We start from the raw sequence: 17,821 nt of genomic DNA, 5'->3' as shown, positions 1-17,821 counted from the left end.
GTTCTCTTTCTTCCTAGTCATGTTTCCTTCTTTCTCTTCCCCATATTTCCTGCCAGCTGACCGCTCCCCGCCCCAACTCCAGTCTTCCCAGAAGGGCCTGGGGGCTGCTGTGTGTGCTGAGGCATGTGCCAACTGCTGCTGGGCAGCTCTGTTCCTGGCACCCAGCTCAGCCCTGAGGCCTGACCTTTGGCATAGTGACCCCAAGTCAGGCAGAGCTGTGCAGAGGACCCCAGTAAGCTCTGCTGGAGATGCACGGGTGGTTGTTCAGTCCCAGGAATGCTGAGACCCCAGCAGGGTCACGGGTGTAGTGAGAAAGGCCTATAGTCATCACACAGTGGCTGCCTGAGCTCCTATAGAGTTCAGAGGTCTTCGGAGCCCAAGTACTACAAAGTTCGCTCAGGGCTCACTCTCAGCCAGCAGTGCCCTACACCCAAGAGCAAGCAGGAAGGAGGGACAGCGCCAGCCCTTTCGGCAGAGCCCCCACTGGGCAGGGTTCTGGGGGCCCTAGAACCTGGGTTGGAAACTGACTTCTTTAAGTGGGTACACATCTTTCAGCCACAGTAAGATTTAGAATGACACATAGAACGTTTTAAGAGAATCGGAACTAAAGTGTTCATTCTTACATGGTAAGTTAAATCTCAACATAGTTGGTATTTCAAGTTTCTGAACCATTGAGACAACTTGGGGTTCACCACGTTCAAAATTTTAATCTATTGGGTGTATGAGTTCTTGGCACACCCAAGATTGTGTTGTCAATTCAGACAAGCTACAGCACTTTAAAAGGAATTAAAAGATACTGAATGTATAAATTCAGTTTAAAATGTTAGAAATGTGGGGCGCCTGGGTGGCTTAGTCGGTTAAACATCCGACTTATGCTCAGATAATGATCTCACGGTTCGTGGGTTCCAGCCCCTCATCGGGCTCTGTGCTGACAGCTCAGAGCCTGGAGCCTGCTTCAGATTGTGTCTCCCTCTCTCTCTTGCCCCTCCCCTGCTCTCTCTCTCAAAATAAATACACATTAAAAATAATAATAATACATTTAATATTAGAAATGCTTAATTCACTGGGTTTGTAGAGGAGACCAAACATTTTGGCAGACCCCTGAAAAATGACTATAAATCTTCTAGGCTTATAAAGGAAATGACAGGGTTTGTGAAATTGAACTTAGCAGGTTAAAAACTTAAGTTTTGATCAACAATAGCCAAAGTATGGAAAGAGCCCAAATGTCCATCAACTGATGAATGGATAAAGAAGATGTGGTATATATATACAATGGAGTATTACTCGGCAAGCAAAAAGAATGAAATCTTGTCATTTGCAACTATGTGGATGGAACTGGAGGGTATTATGCTAAGCGAAATTAGTCAGAGAAGGACAAGTATCATATGACTTCACTCATATGAGGACTTGAAGACACAGAACAGATGAACATAAGGGAAGGGAAACAAAGGGAGGGGGACAAAACATAAGAGACTCTTAAACGTGGAGAACAAACTGAGGGTTACTGGAGGGGTGCTGGGAGCGGGGATGGGCTAAATGGGTCAAGGGCACTAAGGAATCTACTCCTGAAATCACTGTTGCACTAGATGATACCTAACTTGGATGTGTACTAAAAAAATAAATTAAAAAAACCCCAAAAACTAAAGTTTTGAATTTATAGCTTCAATAAGTCAAATCCTAATTATTTTAACTTGATGTAAATCTGAGCATATAACCCCCTTGCCCGGTCCCTAAACCCAGACCTCAGCCCCAATTTCTGGCCATCTTGCCTGTGAGGCAGCCCACACCACCAGGGCTGGGTGTGGGGTACCCAGGCAGAGGTTCTAGCTCTGAGTTTCAAGCCCAGGTCTGGCCCACCGTCACACTGTCCTCCTCCTTGTCCCCTACTTGTTTGCACTGGGGGACAGAGGAGGGCAGACACATGCCGACATGCAGCAATGGGGTCTGCAGAGACAGGCCTTCCTGCTGCCCACTGAACCCCCTCACCCCCAAGCTCTGGGGATGCCCTCAGAGCCAGAGCTCCCCACCCAGATGCACTTGGCAAGCTGGGGGTCCCTAACCTGAGGCTGCCTCTCTGGGACGGCTTCAAAAGTGTCCCTAAGTGAGGCGCTTGGCTGGCTCAGTCGGCAGAGCATGTGACTCTATCTCAGGGTCATGAGTTCAAGCCCCAGGTTGGGCATAGAGATTACTTAAAAAAAGAAAAAAAAGAAAAAAAGTAACCCTAAGTAACTACGGGGAGCTCGTTATACATCCCAAGAGCACTTGCACCTGGCTGTTGGATGTGCCTGGCAGCTGTTGGGCTGCTGGGGGCTAGGCTTGTGTGTTCCTGGGGTGGGGTGAGGGTGGGGTGCCCTCATCTCACAAGTAGCCCGGGGCCTCTCCTCATCTGCTGAGTCAGCACAAGGCAAGGCTCTTCCCAGCAGTGGCAACCCGTGACTTGTCCTGTTTTAACGGGGAAGGCCTAAGCCAGGGGTTGCCCTGAGGGCAGGGCCCAGGCCACTATCAGTCCGTGCACTATCACTCCTGAACCTCAAAACATTCCAGTTTTGAGGCCGGAAGCCCAGGAAGAGGGACACACATCAGGATATCCTGCTGCCGAGCCCTCCCTCTGCTCATGGACGGGGACATCCTCCCTGGGTGCTGGGATAAGCAAAGTCCAGAGCAAGAAGGAAGGAGTGGGGCACACTCACGTGCAGTGGAAGCTTTCAGATTTAGCTCCAGAGCCAGCACAGCAGGTTTTTTGTCCGTGTCTCACATGCGAGACCCTGCCACCCTGGCTTTGGCCAGGGTGATGGCTGTGACCTGGGTGTCATGTGCTGTCTGGTGTATTGGTATCCATTCAGAGGTCAGGCGGGTGTCAGGTCCTAAGGCAGGTGCCTGTGATGGGTGGGTGGCCCTGCAGAAGGCTGTGCGCTTTGTGGCATCACTGCCAGGTTTTATGCTTCTCATCGTCCCACGACCAACCTTAAAATACCCCGATGCCAAAGGGAGGGGCAGTTTGTGTGTGATGAGGCCAACGGGGCAGGATTTCTTAGTGTTGTGCCAGGGCAAATGGTGGACCCCAGAAGGTGACCCCTGTCCCAAACCCCAGCGCCTGGGAAGGTGACCTTATTTGGAAATAGGGTCTCTGCAGATGTGATTAAGGATCTCAGGATGAGATCATCTTGGATTTAGGGCGAGCCCCAAATCCAGTGACAGGGATCTTCGTAAGAGAAAAGAGGGAGATTTGAGACACACAGATACAGGGGAGGAGACCCCTCCTAGATGACACAGGCAGAGATTGGGGTTACACACCCTCAGGCCAAGGGTGCCGGCGGCCTTCAGCGACTGGAAGAAAGGTAAAGACAGTCTCCCTCGGAGGCTCCAGGGGAACCCTCTGCTGACACCTTGATCTTGGAATTCTGGCCTCTAGGACTGCAAGAGGATCAGTTTCTCTTGTTTGGGGTCATTTGTCACGGCTGCCCCAGGGCACTGAGGCAACGCGGTGGTGTGGAAAGGCCCGAACCGGTGTCTGTAGGCATGTTTTCTTTCCTAATGCTATTTTTCCTAGGCCGGTCTTGAAAGTGACATATATTCCGTCAGCTCTCACGGCTGGGTGGACACTGGCCTGGGATGGATGCCTTGCCACAAAACACCCAACGCCATGCAGTGCTGGACAGCCGGCTGGCTGTTGGCATGGTTGGTCTGGCCTTTAAAGTCAAAGGGTGTAGTTTTCGACAGGTCACTTAGGGAAACTGGAGGGTATAGATCCCTACTCTGGGAGTGAACGGAGTGCCTGCTCTGGCAGCATCCTGTGGGGACAGCTGCATTTTCCTGGCTGCCTCCTTCGCCCCTCCCCTGGCTGCTGTCACCAGCTGCATTGCTCCTGTGGCCATTTACTGATGATTGACAACGTTCATTGAGCCCCTGTGAGCTCCCCCGGGGGGTGGATGTGAGGTGGTCTTAAAGACAAGCGGCCGGACAAGATGGGGATGGGGGGGGGGTGCAGCATGACATGCCCGTACAGCCCTGGGGACTTCAATGACACAGAACTCTCAGGCATGGGAATAGGTGTTAATTAGGATCCAGCTGGGGAGTAACAGAGCCCCCAGTCATGGTGGCAGGGTTGTGAACACAGGAGGTTTGAGGGCTGGTGCAGTGGAGGGTGGGGGGGGGGGGGGGGGGGGGGGTAGGGATCATCGCCATCTGAGACAGAGTTCCAGCCAGCAAAACCACGTTCCAAGTAATCAGGATGGAAAAGGGGACACTGACTCAAAATCCTGCCCCTATGTGCTCACATCATGCTCTGTTATGGGAAGGATCATGTCCCCTAAAAGTTCACATGTTGGAGTCCCTCAGAATGTGGCATTATTGGGGTGCCTGGGTGGCTCACTCGGTTCAGCGTTGGACTTTTGATTTCAGCTCACAAACTGAGATCGAGCCCCGCGTCCAGCTCTGCCTGGAGCCTCCTTGGGAGACACTCTCTCTCTCTCTCTCTCTCTCTCTCTCTCTCTCTGCCCCTCCCCCACTCTCTCAAAATAAATAAATCAACATTAAAAAAAAAAGACCGTGGCCTTATTTGGGTCACTGCTGATGTAATTAATTGAGTTCATACTGGGTAGGGCAGATCCCCTATCCGGTGTGACTGGTGTCCTTGTGAAAAGGGGAAATTTGGGCAGGGAGATGATCACAGAGGGGAGGCAGCATGAGCTGACGCTGGGAGGAGACAGCCATCTGCCAGTGGAGAGAAGGCTGGGCCAGATCCTCAGCCACAGCCTCAGCAGGAACCAGCCCTGCCCACCTGGGACTTCCAGCTCCTAGAAGTGGGGGAAAAGAAATCTCTGAGTTCCCTTCTCTGCATTATATTCAGAAATTTCTGGCATCTCGACCCTAGTTTAGCATAGGCCACCCGAGTCCACCTCCAGGCTGCCGGCTGCTCGAGCTGCCCCTGCTGCCCCAGATGGGGGGGGTGCCCCGTGGGACAGGTGTGCCCGCTCAGGTTTCATCCTGCACACACTCCGAAGAGCTCTGCCGGCATAAACTCAGCTTCTTGTGTTCTCTTGGTGGCTAAGCCTTTCCCACCGGGGTGTGACTTTATGTGACCCCATCCTGGTTCTCTGGACCCTGCCCGTGCCACACTAGTGCTCCAGCTTTTCCATGAGACATCTGGGGAGGCAGTAGAGTCAACTTCTGTGGTTATTTTGCAATAACCCGAATCCAGCTGTGTGGCCCTGGGCTCAGTTTGATGGCTGCAAAAAACAGGGTCCACGGACACGGGTGGCCTCCTGTCAGGAGTTGGAGCTCCTTGCTCCCCTTCCCTAGGTGGCCCGTTTCATTCAAAACACCGCCCACCACCAAGTTCTCGAACCCCTCAAGCTCAGCACGCCATCCAAGGCAGGGGACACGCTCGGTTCCCAGAGCGCGGCCTTCCCCAAGCGTGTCACTCCTGGTGACCGCGTGCCTGGCGCGACCAGGTGCCAAGGGTTGCCACACCTCTGTCCCTGCACCCACATGGGTGTGCAGGCCTCTAGCCATATCTGGACCAGGCCACCGACCCCAGTTATCTGGAAGGGTCATTGTCTGCAACCCACTCCAGAGACTGTGGGAAGCAATTCTTGTCAACCTGACAGGAGGCCTGAGCCAGGACAGCCAGCGAATGGTGCCGGATGCCCCTGGGCACCGTGGCCATGCTGCAGGCTCTGGGCTCCCCAGCCTTTGTTTCCTCCTTCACGATGCCAGTGTTGGGCTTGTGTCTGCGGGGGCCCTTGCCTCTCAGTGGCCGGGGGTGCTGGAAAGAGACTCTCAGCTCCACCCTTGCCCTTGGAAACAGAGTTGAGACCACAAGGAGCTAAAACGTGACAGGTGTCCAAGTGACAGAACTTAAGAAATGAAACTGTTTCCAAGCACTTCTTACAAGTAAAGGCAGCCTGCCCCTCGCTGGGCAGAACCTGGTTAGGGAGGGCCAGGTGGACTCAGGCCTGATTCTAATAAATGACCTGAGGGCTTGCAGGAGCCCAGAGGCAGGCAGTGTGGGGTCTTTCTCATGGCCACCTGTGTGTCTCACCATGCTCTGGGACCCCCGCCCCAAACACACGCATACTTTTGGGAATCCCAGAAGGCCTGGGAAGCCCAGCAGCAGCACTGAAAGGAGATAGGATGTCTGTCCTACTCCAAGCCCCTCCTCACAGAAGCCCACCACCTCGGCCTGAGCTGGCACTCTGTCCATTCCCCACGTGGGTCCCCGCAGCGTCTGGGCATTGCCCTGTTCTGTGAGTGGCTGCTGGGGGCGGGTCAGGGTCTGCTTGTCGGAGTCCCCTGGCTTGGCCATGGGAGGGGTATCTCGTGGCATGGGGATGTGGGCCCTGGGGATCGCCCCTCCTCCAGGAAGCCCTCTGCTGGCCCAGCTCTTTGGAAGGTCTTGGAAGGTGGTGAAATAGCTCTCTTACAAAGATTCCAGCCGCCAGGGTTCCGGTTTCCCCCAGGGGGTCTTGGAGGCCCAGAGCATGGGTGGGGTGTCTGGTCTGTGGGAGGGGCCCCGCCCCTTCCTCCTCCTGGTCAGGGTCCAGCTGGGCCTGACCTCTCACTGGGAACTGAGGAAGTGAGCCAGGGTGGGGCAGAGGTCTCTTTTGTGGGTCTGGGCCAGGATCAGGTTTAGGGCCCAGATACTGCCCCCCCCCCCCCCCACCTGCCCCATAAGGAGGAAGCTTCCTTTTCAAGCCATGTGGCTTCATGAAGGCCAGCTCAGCAGGGCCACCTGCTCTCCAAACACACTCCTTGGGTGTAGCAATGCGGGAGGTTGACCCACGGGGCGGCCCTCTGCCTTCACCTCGGGGTGCAGAGGTGGGTGGTGGCAGATCGGCAAAGGGTCCCGGCTGGGCACTGAGGGATCAAAGTCTAGACTGGGCCCTGCAGTCACCGGGTGTTGTCTCAGGGTGGGGGTGGGCCGTCCTTTCTCTGCAGGCCTCAGTGGCCCTCTTTGTTAAGAAAGGACTGTAGGGTGATGTGCAGCAGGCCCTTCGGGCTCTGGACGCAGACCAGCCCCCGACGTGGGCAGCAAGTACCCCAGAACCTGGGCCAGGTCAAAGCCGTGGGGGAGATGATCCTGTCGCGGCACGGCGCGTCGGCCTGCCTGCAGGGGGCGCCCCCGCTCCTGCCTTTACGCGCCCGCGCTCGACGTGCTCGTCCCCGCGCCGCCCGCCGCCGCGCGAGCGAGCGTGTGCGTGCCCGCAGCTGCGAGCGTGAGTGCGTGCGCGCGCGCGCGGCGGCGGCGGCCCTGAAAGCGGCGCTCGGAGCCTGAGGCGGCTCCGGCTGAGGCGGCTCCAGAGGCGGCGGCGACCCGCTTCCCGCTCCCCGCTCGTCCTCCGGGCGCGCCAGCCCAGGCCGCTCCTCGGGGCCCGAAGATGCCGGCCGTGTCGAAGGGGGACGGGATGCGGGGCTTGGCGGTCTTCATCTCCGACATTCGCAACTGTGAGTGGCCGCGGCGCGGGACCGGCCTGTGGGGTGCGGGGGTGCGGGGTGCGGGGCGGGGGTCCGGGGGCGGGGCGCGGGGCGGGGTCCGCGTGCGGACCCGGGGGACGGGAGTGCAGGGCGGGAGTCTGGGTGCGGACCCAGAAGGCAGCGATGGGGCGGGGGGGGGGGGGGGCGCGGGGCGGGGCGGAGGTCCGGGGTCGCAGGCCCGGAGCGCTGGGTGGGAGTCCGCGGGCGCAGGCTCGAGGTGCGGGGGTGCGGGCCAGGGGTCTGGGTGCAGGGGCAGGGGGCGCGGGGCGGGGTCCCGGGTGAGGACCTGGAGGGCGGGGGTCCGGGGGCGCCCCCCTGGGGTGGGGCGGGAGTCTGGGCGCCGACCCAGAAGGCAGGGGGCAGGGGGCGCGGGGCGGGGTGGGGGTCTGGGGACGCAAGCGGGGTTGGTCTGGGTGCAGACCCAGATGGCAGGGGGCAGGGGGCGCAGACTGGGGGTGCGAGGGTCCCGGGTGCGGACCTAGAGGGCGGGTGAGGAGGGCGCAGCAGGCCTCTGGTAGGCGGGATCGGGGGCTCCGACTGGAGTGCGGGGGCCGCGGGTCGGGGAGCAGTGGGGGCAGGGGTGCGGGGTGCAGGGTGGTGTTCTCCGACCCCGTAGGGGGCTGTGGTATCGTCGGCCCGGTTCCGGCGAAGACCCCCCTCTCCCCCCCCCCCCCCAAGCATGATGTCATGTCGAGCAATCTGCTCCGTCTTTCTAGTAATGGAGCATTTAACCCAGCGTTTTCCAAAACAGCGTGGACTTTCGCTCAGGGAGTGGGAAGAGCGAACCCTGGGAAGCGGCTCTGCGCGGGCTGTGGCGGCTTACTGCGCCCTGATTAAAATGACTCATTCCCCGGGGGAATCCAGACACTGGGGCCCTAGGGGGTGGGCTGGCTGCAGGGAAACTGCTCTGGCTGCTGTCTCGTTCCGGGACACGCGTGCCCTCCCCGGAGCGGAAAAAATCAGGCGGCAAGGTGAAACAGGCGGGGAGGCTGCTGGGTGCCCCGTGGGTCCTGCAGTGAATTTGGCTGTGGTCCGCAGAGGGGCTCTTGGCATTCAGAGGACGTCTCCTGTATTCGCTTAAAAAAGGTAAACACAAAACCGGTTTCCTGCTGGCGTGTTTTATTGTTTTCGGTACCCACCAGGTCGTTGACTGATTTGTATTGCCTTGGGTTCAGTGTGTATTTTGATGGTAAATGCTGTTGTGTTGAACCCCTCACCTCCTTGCACCGGGGGCCCCGTTGTCCCCAGACCGTGGAAGTCTGGATCTTCTGGCCCTCCGCCTGCTCTGCAGGAAGTCGGGGTGGTATCGCACTCTCGGATTGGTGCCTTCGCAAGCAGGCAGCGTTTGTCTGTTCCTTTGCTGTTTGCTGTGACTTCAGGACGGTGGCACTCTTAATCCGGGCGCGTCTTGTAAAGCCAAGTGCACGTGCGCTACTGCTGCAGGGGACCCTTGGCCCAAGGCTTAGCAGCCTTCAGTTGGGCGTGATGTCAGCCCTTCCATTTTGGTAGAAACACGCATTGGGCAAGAAAGACCTCGAGGCTGAAACCCGTTGCCAGACCTGTGACGCTGCTGGGTCTGCGCTCGGCTGCAAGTAGGCGCCTGCCATGGACTGAGGACTCAGCCGGTGCTCGTTGACTGACTGGAGACCGGACTTTGTCCTCCGCCGCGCTGTTGACACCTGGGCCCACCGTCTGTGGTGCAGAAGTGTCTGTTGGCGGCAGACAGCAGCATCCCCGGCCTCTCTACGACCAGATGCCTCAGTTGTGACGCCCAAGGCCACGTCCAGACGTTGCCCCGTGGGGGAGTTTTCTCTGCTGGAGGGCCGCCGGTGTGGACCAAAGAGTAAGACAGCCTCTCCCCCCCGAAGTCTTATATGAGGGGCAGGGGTGCCTGGTCCTCCTTGGGGCCAGCTCTCCGTTTAATGCGGCCCCCTCCTCAGAAACCCCTTCCCAGCCTCGCTGTGCCCCTGCCCTTTCTTCCGTCAGCCATGGTGCCGTGCTCCTTCAGAGCAGTGTCGGCGATCGTGGCCCCGCAAGGCGGGGCCCGCGTCTGTCACATCACGCTCCTCCGCTGCTTGCACAGTGCCTGGCGTGAGGCACGTGCCGAGGAAACGAGTAGACGGTGAGCCAGAGAGGACTTTGCTAGAAGATGATTCTTGCCCCGACTTTCTCTGAAGGGCCCTGCAGGCAGAGGGCCAAGATGTGCCTGGAACAGCAGGGAGCTAACGTAAACACGGGCAACACGTGCGGGCTGGTGCCTGGAGACTGGAGACTGACCGAGGGCTGACTCTGGCGGGACTGGTCTGGGCTTACGCCTGTGGGGAGGGAGAGGGGTCCCTGCTTCCCCTTCTCCCCGCCCACCTCTGATCTCATGTGCTTACTGGACTCTTGTGAGCTGTGATGGCTGTAGCCAGGCTCTGGGGAGAGAGGGCACTGAGCTGGCAGCCAGGGTCCGGACTCAGCCCGCCTCTCCCCTGTGCCATGACCCACAGCCAGTGGCCGCTGAGTTAGGTTTCGCAGCTGACAGAGGGGTTGGTTTGAGCAGGAGCACCGCTGAGGTCTGTTTCAGTTCTAAAATTGCAGCTCCCTTTGCCTTTCTGAGCTAGAGTCTTAAATTCCCCCCTTTAAGACGTTCAGGAGCGAGCTCTGCATCTGTCTGCACCTTATGTAAGTTACGGGCTTCAGGCGGCTGGCTGGGAACGTTGCTTAGCACAGCCACAGTGAATACCCTCCGGGGTTTGAAAAGGTGCTCTTGTCGTGCTGTGTGCCTCAAGCCTGTAGCTTTTGTGGCTCAGGTGGCAAACTAATTCAGTGCCTCATAAAATTAACTGGATTCTTTTTGATGAACTTCAGCCCAGGGCCACTGAATTTGGCTAGTGTGACTTCAGGGTGTGGGAGTTATGAGTTGTTTCTTTCTGTTTTTAAGTTGGTATTGAAAAATTCGAGGGGCGCTTACGTGGCTCAGTCAGTTAAGCGTCTGACTTCGGCTCACGTCATGATCTTGTGGCTCCTGAGTTTTGAGCCCCACATGGGGCTCTGTGCTGACGGCTCAGAGCCTGTCTGCCCCTCGCCCACTCACGCTCTCTCAAAACATGAATAAAACATGAAAAAATTAAAAGAAAAATTCTCACCCTTTTACTTAGTCCCAAACTTTAAATAAATCTTTATTTTGAAATAAAAATAAATTTGCAGGAAGTTGCAAAGAAGTGGACAGGGAGGTCCCGGCACCCTTCACCCCACCTCTTCAAGGGGGATTTCTGACATGACAGTACAATTTCAACACCAGGAAACTGACATTGGTACATTCCACAGGGCGGAGTCACATTTTATCAGTTTTACCTACGCTGGTGTGTGTGTCTGTGTCTGTGTAGGTCTTTGTGCTTTTGTCACAAGTAGCTACGTGTAACTGCCACCTTCATCAAGACACAGAGCTGTTCCGTCATCACAAAGCCCCCTCGCCTTACCCCTTTAGCCAGCGTACCCACTCCCGACTGCTAGTCTGTTCTGTCTGCATAGCATCTCAAGGGCGTCATGTGAATGGAGTTGTGTAGTATGTGACCCGTTGATTGGCTTTTCTCACTCCGTACAATCCCCTTGAGGTCTGTCCGAGCTGTTGCATTGACTGATAACGCATTCCAGTGATGGGTTTAAAGAAAACAAAAGCCCTGCTGAAATTGGGAAAATAATAGTTATTTGTTATTTGGTTATTTTGGAACTTTTGTTTACTTTTACACGTGTGATGTGTCATTGGACAGGCATGTCTAAGTTAATGCATGTCTTTTTTAAAAAGTATTGTTTAATGTTTTTTTTTTTTTTGAGAGAGAGAGAGAGAGAGAGAGAGAGACAGCAAGCAGGGGAGGGGCAGAGAGAGAGAGGGAGACACAGAATCTGAAGCAGGCTCCAAGCTCTGAGCTGCCAGCACAGAGCCCGATGTGAGCCTTGAACCCAGGAACGGTGAGATCATGACCTGAGCTAAAGTTGGCCACTGAACCAACTGAGCCACCCAGGCGCCCCAGTTAATGCATGTTTTTATGCATTACCATTGACATGTCAACACGAGAACAGTGTTGAGAACGTGAAACACTGCTGAAAATGTTGACAGACTCCTCATTGGCTGCAAAATACCCAAGACTGAGGAGCGCCTGGGTGGCTCAGTCGGCTAAGCGTCCGACTTTGGCTCAGATCATGACCTCATGGCTCGTGGGTGCGAGTCCCACACCGGGCTCTCTGCTGTCAGTGGGGAGCCCGCTTTGGTTCCTGTCTTCCTCTCTCTCTGCCCCTCTCCAGCTCGTGCTTTCTCTGTCTCAACAAAACAAAACAAAACTAAAACAACCAAGACTGCAATGAAAGAGAGCGATGGGTCTTTACTCTTGTGAGACCAGTCACGTTGCCAGTGGGCAGGAAATTGTCATTTATTCCTCCAAGTGGGAGGTGGCGGGGGCGGGGGGCCGTGCAGGTGAAGCAAGACACGAGACACTTCCATCGTGCTTGCGGGCGTTTTATTTACTCCCTCCAGGCACTCGCTCAAATGAAGGGGGACAAGTGGAGACGTGTAATTAGCTATTTGGCAAAAACGCGTTTCCCGTGTTCTTGGTGAAAGCATGCAGTTTTGCTGCAGGTGCAGTGATAAACTGGCAGAATCAGTATCAGTGCTCGGCTCATTGTGTTGGTCACGAAACTCTGTCCTCTCCATTTCCGTTAACTTCGTTCAAATTGGGCACCCCTTTGAATTACATTTTAACATGACTAGAGTTTAAAACATTTAGTTCGTAAAATTCCGTGTGTTATGAGTCATAAATTGGATGTGGAGAACTGAACGTAAAACGTGAAGTTCAGGTTATGCCTCTGTGTAGGAATTGAAACGTAAAGGTGGTACTTGATTTTCCTGAGTAATAATAAGGAGCAGAACCAGAATTTGTCGGTCTGCTTTTTAACTTTTAAAGTCCTTTAAAAAATTTAAGGTTCATTTTAGTCTTGACTGGACATTTAAAAAATGATGACTTTTGAAAAAGAATGCTCTTCTTGCGAATTTTTTTCTGCATAATATATACTCTTTAGAAACTGATTTAGGGAGCGTGTGACGGAGGGCAAAGGGAGGGACGATCCCCCGTGCTGGGCGAGGGGAGGAAGTCTTTGACCCAGGTTGAATTTTTCTGCCAAGGTTGGTGGTTATTGCTTCGAGGAAATACCTGTGCATCCCCTCGTTTTCCTTCTGGCTCCTCTGAAGTCGGGGACTCTCTCTGTTTCTCTTATGACACGTTGAAATGTCCTGGTGATGAGTGTTTTCTCGTGCCGGATCCTTAGCATTACTTCTCTCTCCTCTTAAAATGACTTTCACTCTGTTGTTTCGGCAACAGTGTGTGTCAGGATTTTGTAGTTGCGGAGTTATTGGGAAGGCTCTCTTTGTGGGGCTGAATAACATTTCCTTGTCTTTTAAAAAATAGAGTCAGATCAGAGGGGAGGGTTCCAGTGCGATGTAGGAAGCGCTGTTTCACACTAACACAGAATGTGACTCCCTGGTGTGAGCTCCTGAGTGGGTGGGGCTCTGGGTGCCTCAGAATTTTATGGGTCTGTTTTGCAGGTTCTTGGGCGCGAGGCCGGCTTCCCTTAGCTCGAATTTCAAAACTTATGAGACTCCCAGAACCAGAAGTCTTTTTTTGTAAGTCTTCGGTGAACTCCTTTGGCCACAACCCTGGCCTTGCAGAGCCGGGAAGCTGTGTGTGGTCTCCCTCCTGTGCGAGTGAGTGTTCACAAGCGTGTGCTTCCAGGACACCATGGCCACGTGCTCTGCTTCCTCCCGAAGTCTTACCGGTTCTGGATCTTGGGACAGATCGGGCCTCAGGTTTGGGGCAAGGGGTGGCATCTGATCTGTTATGTGAAATTTGTGGGGTTCGGAGAAACAGGACATGTGGTCCCTGTCCCCCTAAAGAGTCTGCAGACAAATAGGGAGGTGCGTTCTCACCAGTGCGTCCATCTTTATTGAGCACCTCCTACGTTGCGGACTCCTGAATGTCGTATGCAGAGAACGAGAGGTTGTCAGGTGGACAAGATGAGTCCTTGCCCGAAAGCAAGGTGGAGAGGTCCTAGGCGACAGAGGGCACCAGGTGCTCAGACACCAAAGAAAGGTAGGTCTGCGTCAGCCTTTGGAATGTTTCACGTTTGCCTCTGGCCTTGTCGAGCATTCTTTTTTTTTTTTTTTTTTTTTTTTTTTGCTTAAAGTGTGTCAGTCCACTCCCTGCCTGGACTCGGTGTGTGAAATGAATGTAAGACAGATACGTAGGACAGGCACCCTCCTGTCTTGCCCTTTCATTGTGATCAGCACAGAGGTTTGATATGGAAACCACAAGTGCGGGAGTTAGAAAGTTGATGGTTTTCGTCAGCTTCCAGTGCACTGTGAGGTACATCAAGTAAGTCTGCCCTCAGCTTAACAAAATGAGTGGCACACTTGAGAAAATAGAAATGAGCAGTTTTCACCGGGCCGTGTAATGTCTGAGGTTGGGATGATAAGACTGTATTTACTGATTCTCCTCTTGGCCTTTTTCACGATAACTGACTTTGGGATGACGTTGCCATGGTTGAAATATCACGGAAAGTTGCATGTGCCATGTGATTACCAGAACTTCAGGGTGGGTAGTTCAAGTGGGAGTCGCCACCGGGAGCTGGGGGCTGAGGCCGAGCGATAAGACCAGCCCTGGCGCTCTGTGGGAGAGAGGGCCCTGCACGCCACGCCATGTCTGGGATCAGAAGCGTGCAGGGAGGAGGAGGTGGCCTGTTTTAAAATAGCGCCCTGGCGATTGAGCCGGGGACGGCCAGATGCACAGATGCACAGTGCCAGAGAGGAGAGGCGAGTCCGAGCCTTGCCCAAAATGTTGCGGTTGCCCAGAAGATGCAGTTTAAACTTGTGGCGACACTCTTGTCCCTGCCTGCCTTCCCACATCACTTCCTGCCACCCTTCATTCTTTTTCCTTCAGTGTTACTGCCAAAGAGGATTAGGACTCGGGCCCACCATCACCCAATAGGGAAAGTGTGGGAAGTGGAGTCAGAAAGACTTCGGCGGGAGTTGAGAGCCACCAGTGGGAAGGCGAGAGGCACACAGGGTGTGGGGATGGGGCCTGTGGTCTGGCCCTTGGAGTTTGTTGTCTGTGTTAGTGGGGGTGCAGCAGAAGGGCAGTGACGTGCCCACGGCTGCTCTGGGCCCCACAAGGACAGGAAGGTCTTTGCCGTGAGGCGGAGACCCACTTCCCTTGCTAGGTTCTGGCCCCACACGGCTCCCTCAGCTCCCGGCTGCCTCAGGAAACGGGGAGTTGAGTGATGCTGGATGTGTTCATTTAGGATAAGACGTTGCTGACCAGCGGTTTGGGTCAGATCCTGACACTGTACCCTTTGATTCCTCAGCTTTGCAAATTGTGGCCTAGTAGAGTCTGGAGTCTTTGTTTTCACCCCCAGTTTAAACCCAGTGAGCGCTGCGGTGGTTTTGTGTATCCTTGTACTCAACAAGTTTCCCATTTACCTTCTCACCTGCCCCAGGACCTGGTGTCTGTTTTACAGCGTTGCTTAAAAGTGTGGAGACCAGCATCCAAGTAGGGTTGCCTGGTTTTTGTTTTGGGTGGTAAGGTGTTTTTCTTGCCTTTAAAATCCCTTCTGGTGGCAACTCAGAGCATGATGAGGATTAGTTATTTAGTGTACCTAAAGCCCTTGGAGTTAAGCCTTAGGATGTCAGTGCTGCACTGGGATTTGTGTTTGGCCTTTTCTTTTTTAAAAGAAATTTATTCATTTGTTTTGGGAGAAGAAAGAGCACATGTGAGTGTGCACACGTGAGAGTGGAGGAGGGACAGAGAGAGAGAGGGAGAGAAAGAATCCCAAGCAGGCTCCGCACCGTCAGTGTGGAGCCCGATGTAACGTTCCGTCTCACAAACTGTGGTATCCTGACCTGAGCCAAGATCAAGAGTCGGATGCTCGGTCGGTTGAGCGTCTGACTTCGGCTCAGGTCACGATCTCACCGTTTGCGGGTTCGAGCCCCGTGTCGGGCTCTGTGCTGACAGCTCGGAGCCTGGAGCCTGCTTCGGATTCTGTGTCTCCCTCTCTCTCTGCCCCTCCCCTGCTCGTGCTCTGTCTCCCTCTGTCTCAAAAATAAATAAAAACATTTAAAAAAAAAGAATCGGATGCTCAACCAACCAAGCCATCCAGGTGCTCCCGTTATGCTTCCTTGTTTTCTTTCTTTCTTCAATGTTTATTAATTTTTTTTTTTTTTTGAGAGAGAGAGAGAGAGACAGAGACAGAGACAGAGAATGAGCATGGGAGGGACAGAGAGAGAGGAGGAGACACAGAATCCGAAGCAGGCTCCAGGTCTGAGCTGTCAGCACAGAGCCTGATGTGGGGCTCGAACCCATGAACTGCGAGATCATGACCTGAGCCGAAGTTGGACGCTTAACCGACTGAGCCACCCGGGCGCCCTATAGCCTTTTTTTCCTTTATGTCAGGCACAGCACGACCAACTCAGAACCTGATTTTGAACCTCGCACCGATGAGAGTCAGAGCCTTCTGTGGTTGAGTTCATAATGAATCCTGCTGGGGGTGTGCCTCCATCTACAAGTAGTTTTCGGTAGGTCTTCCTTCCGTAGGACACGCTCCTCACAAACTCAGTTACATTTAGTTAGCTTGTAGCTTCTGCTCAATTATCCTTTTTAAACTTTGTTGCCACCTTCTTTTTTTTAAGCTTAAAAATATTTATTTTTGGGAGAACGCAAGTGGGGGCGGGGCAGAGAGAGGGGGACAGGGGACCCGAAACGGTCTCTGTGCTGACAGGCTGACAGCAGACAGCCCGATGTGGGGCTTGAATTCACGAACCGCGAGATCATAACCTGAGCCAAAGTTGGACACTCAACTGACTGAGCCTCCCAGGTGCCCCTTTGTTGCCTTATTCTTTCGCCACAATTTGAGCCGTCCTTGGGTAACATAGTACATACAGCTTTCCCAAGCGCTGAGAATGTGGAGGAAGAGGGAGGTGGGAAGGTGGTGGTCTGAGGGTCCGTTCATACCGAGTTGTTCAGTTCCTGAGGCTTGGCCTTTTTGAGATTGTCATCCACAGGATGGAGATGTGGGCCCCTCGCATGGATGCTGGTCACAGAGGGACAGGAGATGCTCCTCTGCTGGGGGCTGATGTCTGGTGTATATTCTCTAATGTAGCATTTGCTGTAGATCTAGTTTAAATCTGTATAATATTCAGTAGCGAAGAAAACGTATTTCTTTGTATAGTGTTCTTGTTTTGCTATACTTTTGGTGCAGCCCCAAGAGTGAAGTGTATTTTGAAGTTGTATATTTCAAAATTTATTTATTTTTCTGGATTCTGTTTTCTGATAGAATTGTACCATTTATTCAAGAAATCTATTTTTTTTAAGTTTATTATTTTGAGAGATGGAGAATGAGCATGAGTTGGGGAGGTGCAAAGAGAAGGAGAAAGAGAATCGCAAGCAGGCTGTGTGCTGATGTGGGGCTCGATCCCACAAACTGTGAGTTCGTGATCTGCCCCCAAGCCAGGAGTTAGACACTTAACTGACTGAGGGCAACCGGGCGGCCCCAAGAAATCTATTGAGTGCCTGCTATGTGCCAGGCACTATTCTACTCTAGGTACCAGGGATTCGGTGGTTAACCAAATGGACAAAATCCCTGTACTTTCAGAACTTAAATTCTTGTGAGACTAGACGGACAAAATAAATGAGAAAAACATGTATCTATTTATCTCCATTCATCTTTTTGTTGCTCTGTCGTGGAGAAAAATACAGTAGGGAAGAGGGACAGAGAGTGTGGATGGTTCTGAGCTTCAAAGCCTGTGGTCAGGTCAGGTCAGGTAGCCTGGAGAAGGTGTATTCCAAGGAAGCTTGGAGGAGATGCGGAAGCGAGTTCTGCAGGTGGAGGTGCGGAGGCCCTCGGGGAGCATGGGCTGCGGGAGCGGAGGGCGGAGCATGTCAGGCCTTGTAGGAATCCTTGGAAGTTTTCAGCACACACGATCTAACCCAAATTACTTTTGCTTTTAATAAGATCATTTGCTTCTGTACAGAGAGCGAGCAGCAGGGACAAGGGTTGAAGTGGGAGACAGTTTGGGTGGCTGTTGTATTAACCGTGGAAGGTGATTCTGGGTTGAACCAGACGGAGACCACAAGCTAAATATTCTGTCCCCCGATGTTAAAGGTGCGGCTGTGTCTCAGGCTTGCCCTGTTTCCAGAGGTACGTCTGCTACGATGTTTCTCACTGTTCACCTGTGTGCAGTGTGGCTTTTTCCTCTGGCTGCTTTTCATGTATATTCCCTGGTTTTAGTCAGTTTTATTTGTTATGTGCCTTGTCATTT

General features: G+C 53.9%; 1 protein-coding gene across 2 annotated transcripts in view; it reads left to right on the top strand.

Annotated features, from left to right (window-relative positions):
• Positions 1–7,239: 7,239 nt before the first annotated feature.
• Positions 7,240–17,821, top strand: part of AP2A2 (adaptor related protein complex 2 subunit alpha 2) — an 85,384-nt gene continuing 74,802 nt past the window's right edge. For both annotated transcript variants that reach the window (XM_042904158.1, XM_042904157.1), the window contains exon 1: positions 7,240–7,446. In XM_042904158.1, coding sequence (XP_042760092.1) covers positions 7,380–7,446 — 67 coding nt within the window. In that variant the 5' untranslated portion in view covers positions 7,240–7,379. The remainder of the gene's footprint in view (positions 7,447–17,821) is intronic.

The sequence above is a fragment of the Panthera leo genome, chromosome D1 (assembly GCF_018350215.1).
Source record: "Panthera leo isolate Ple1 chromosome D1, P.leo_Ple1_pat1.1, whole genome shotgun sequence".
Taxonomy (NCBI): domain Eukaryota; kingdom Metazoa; phylum Chordata; class Mammalia; order Carnivora; family Felidae; genus Panthera; species Panthera leo.
This window is presented reverse-complemented; position numbering and strand designations above follow the sequence as displayed.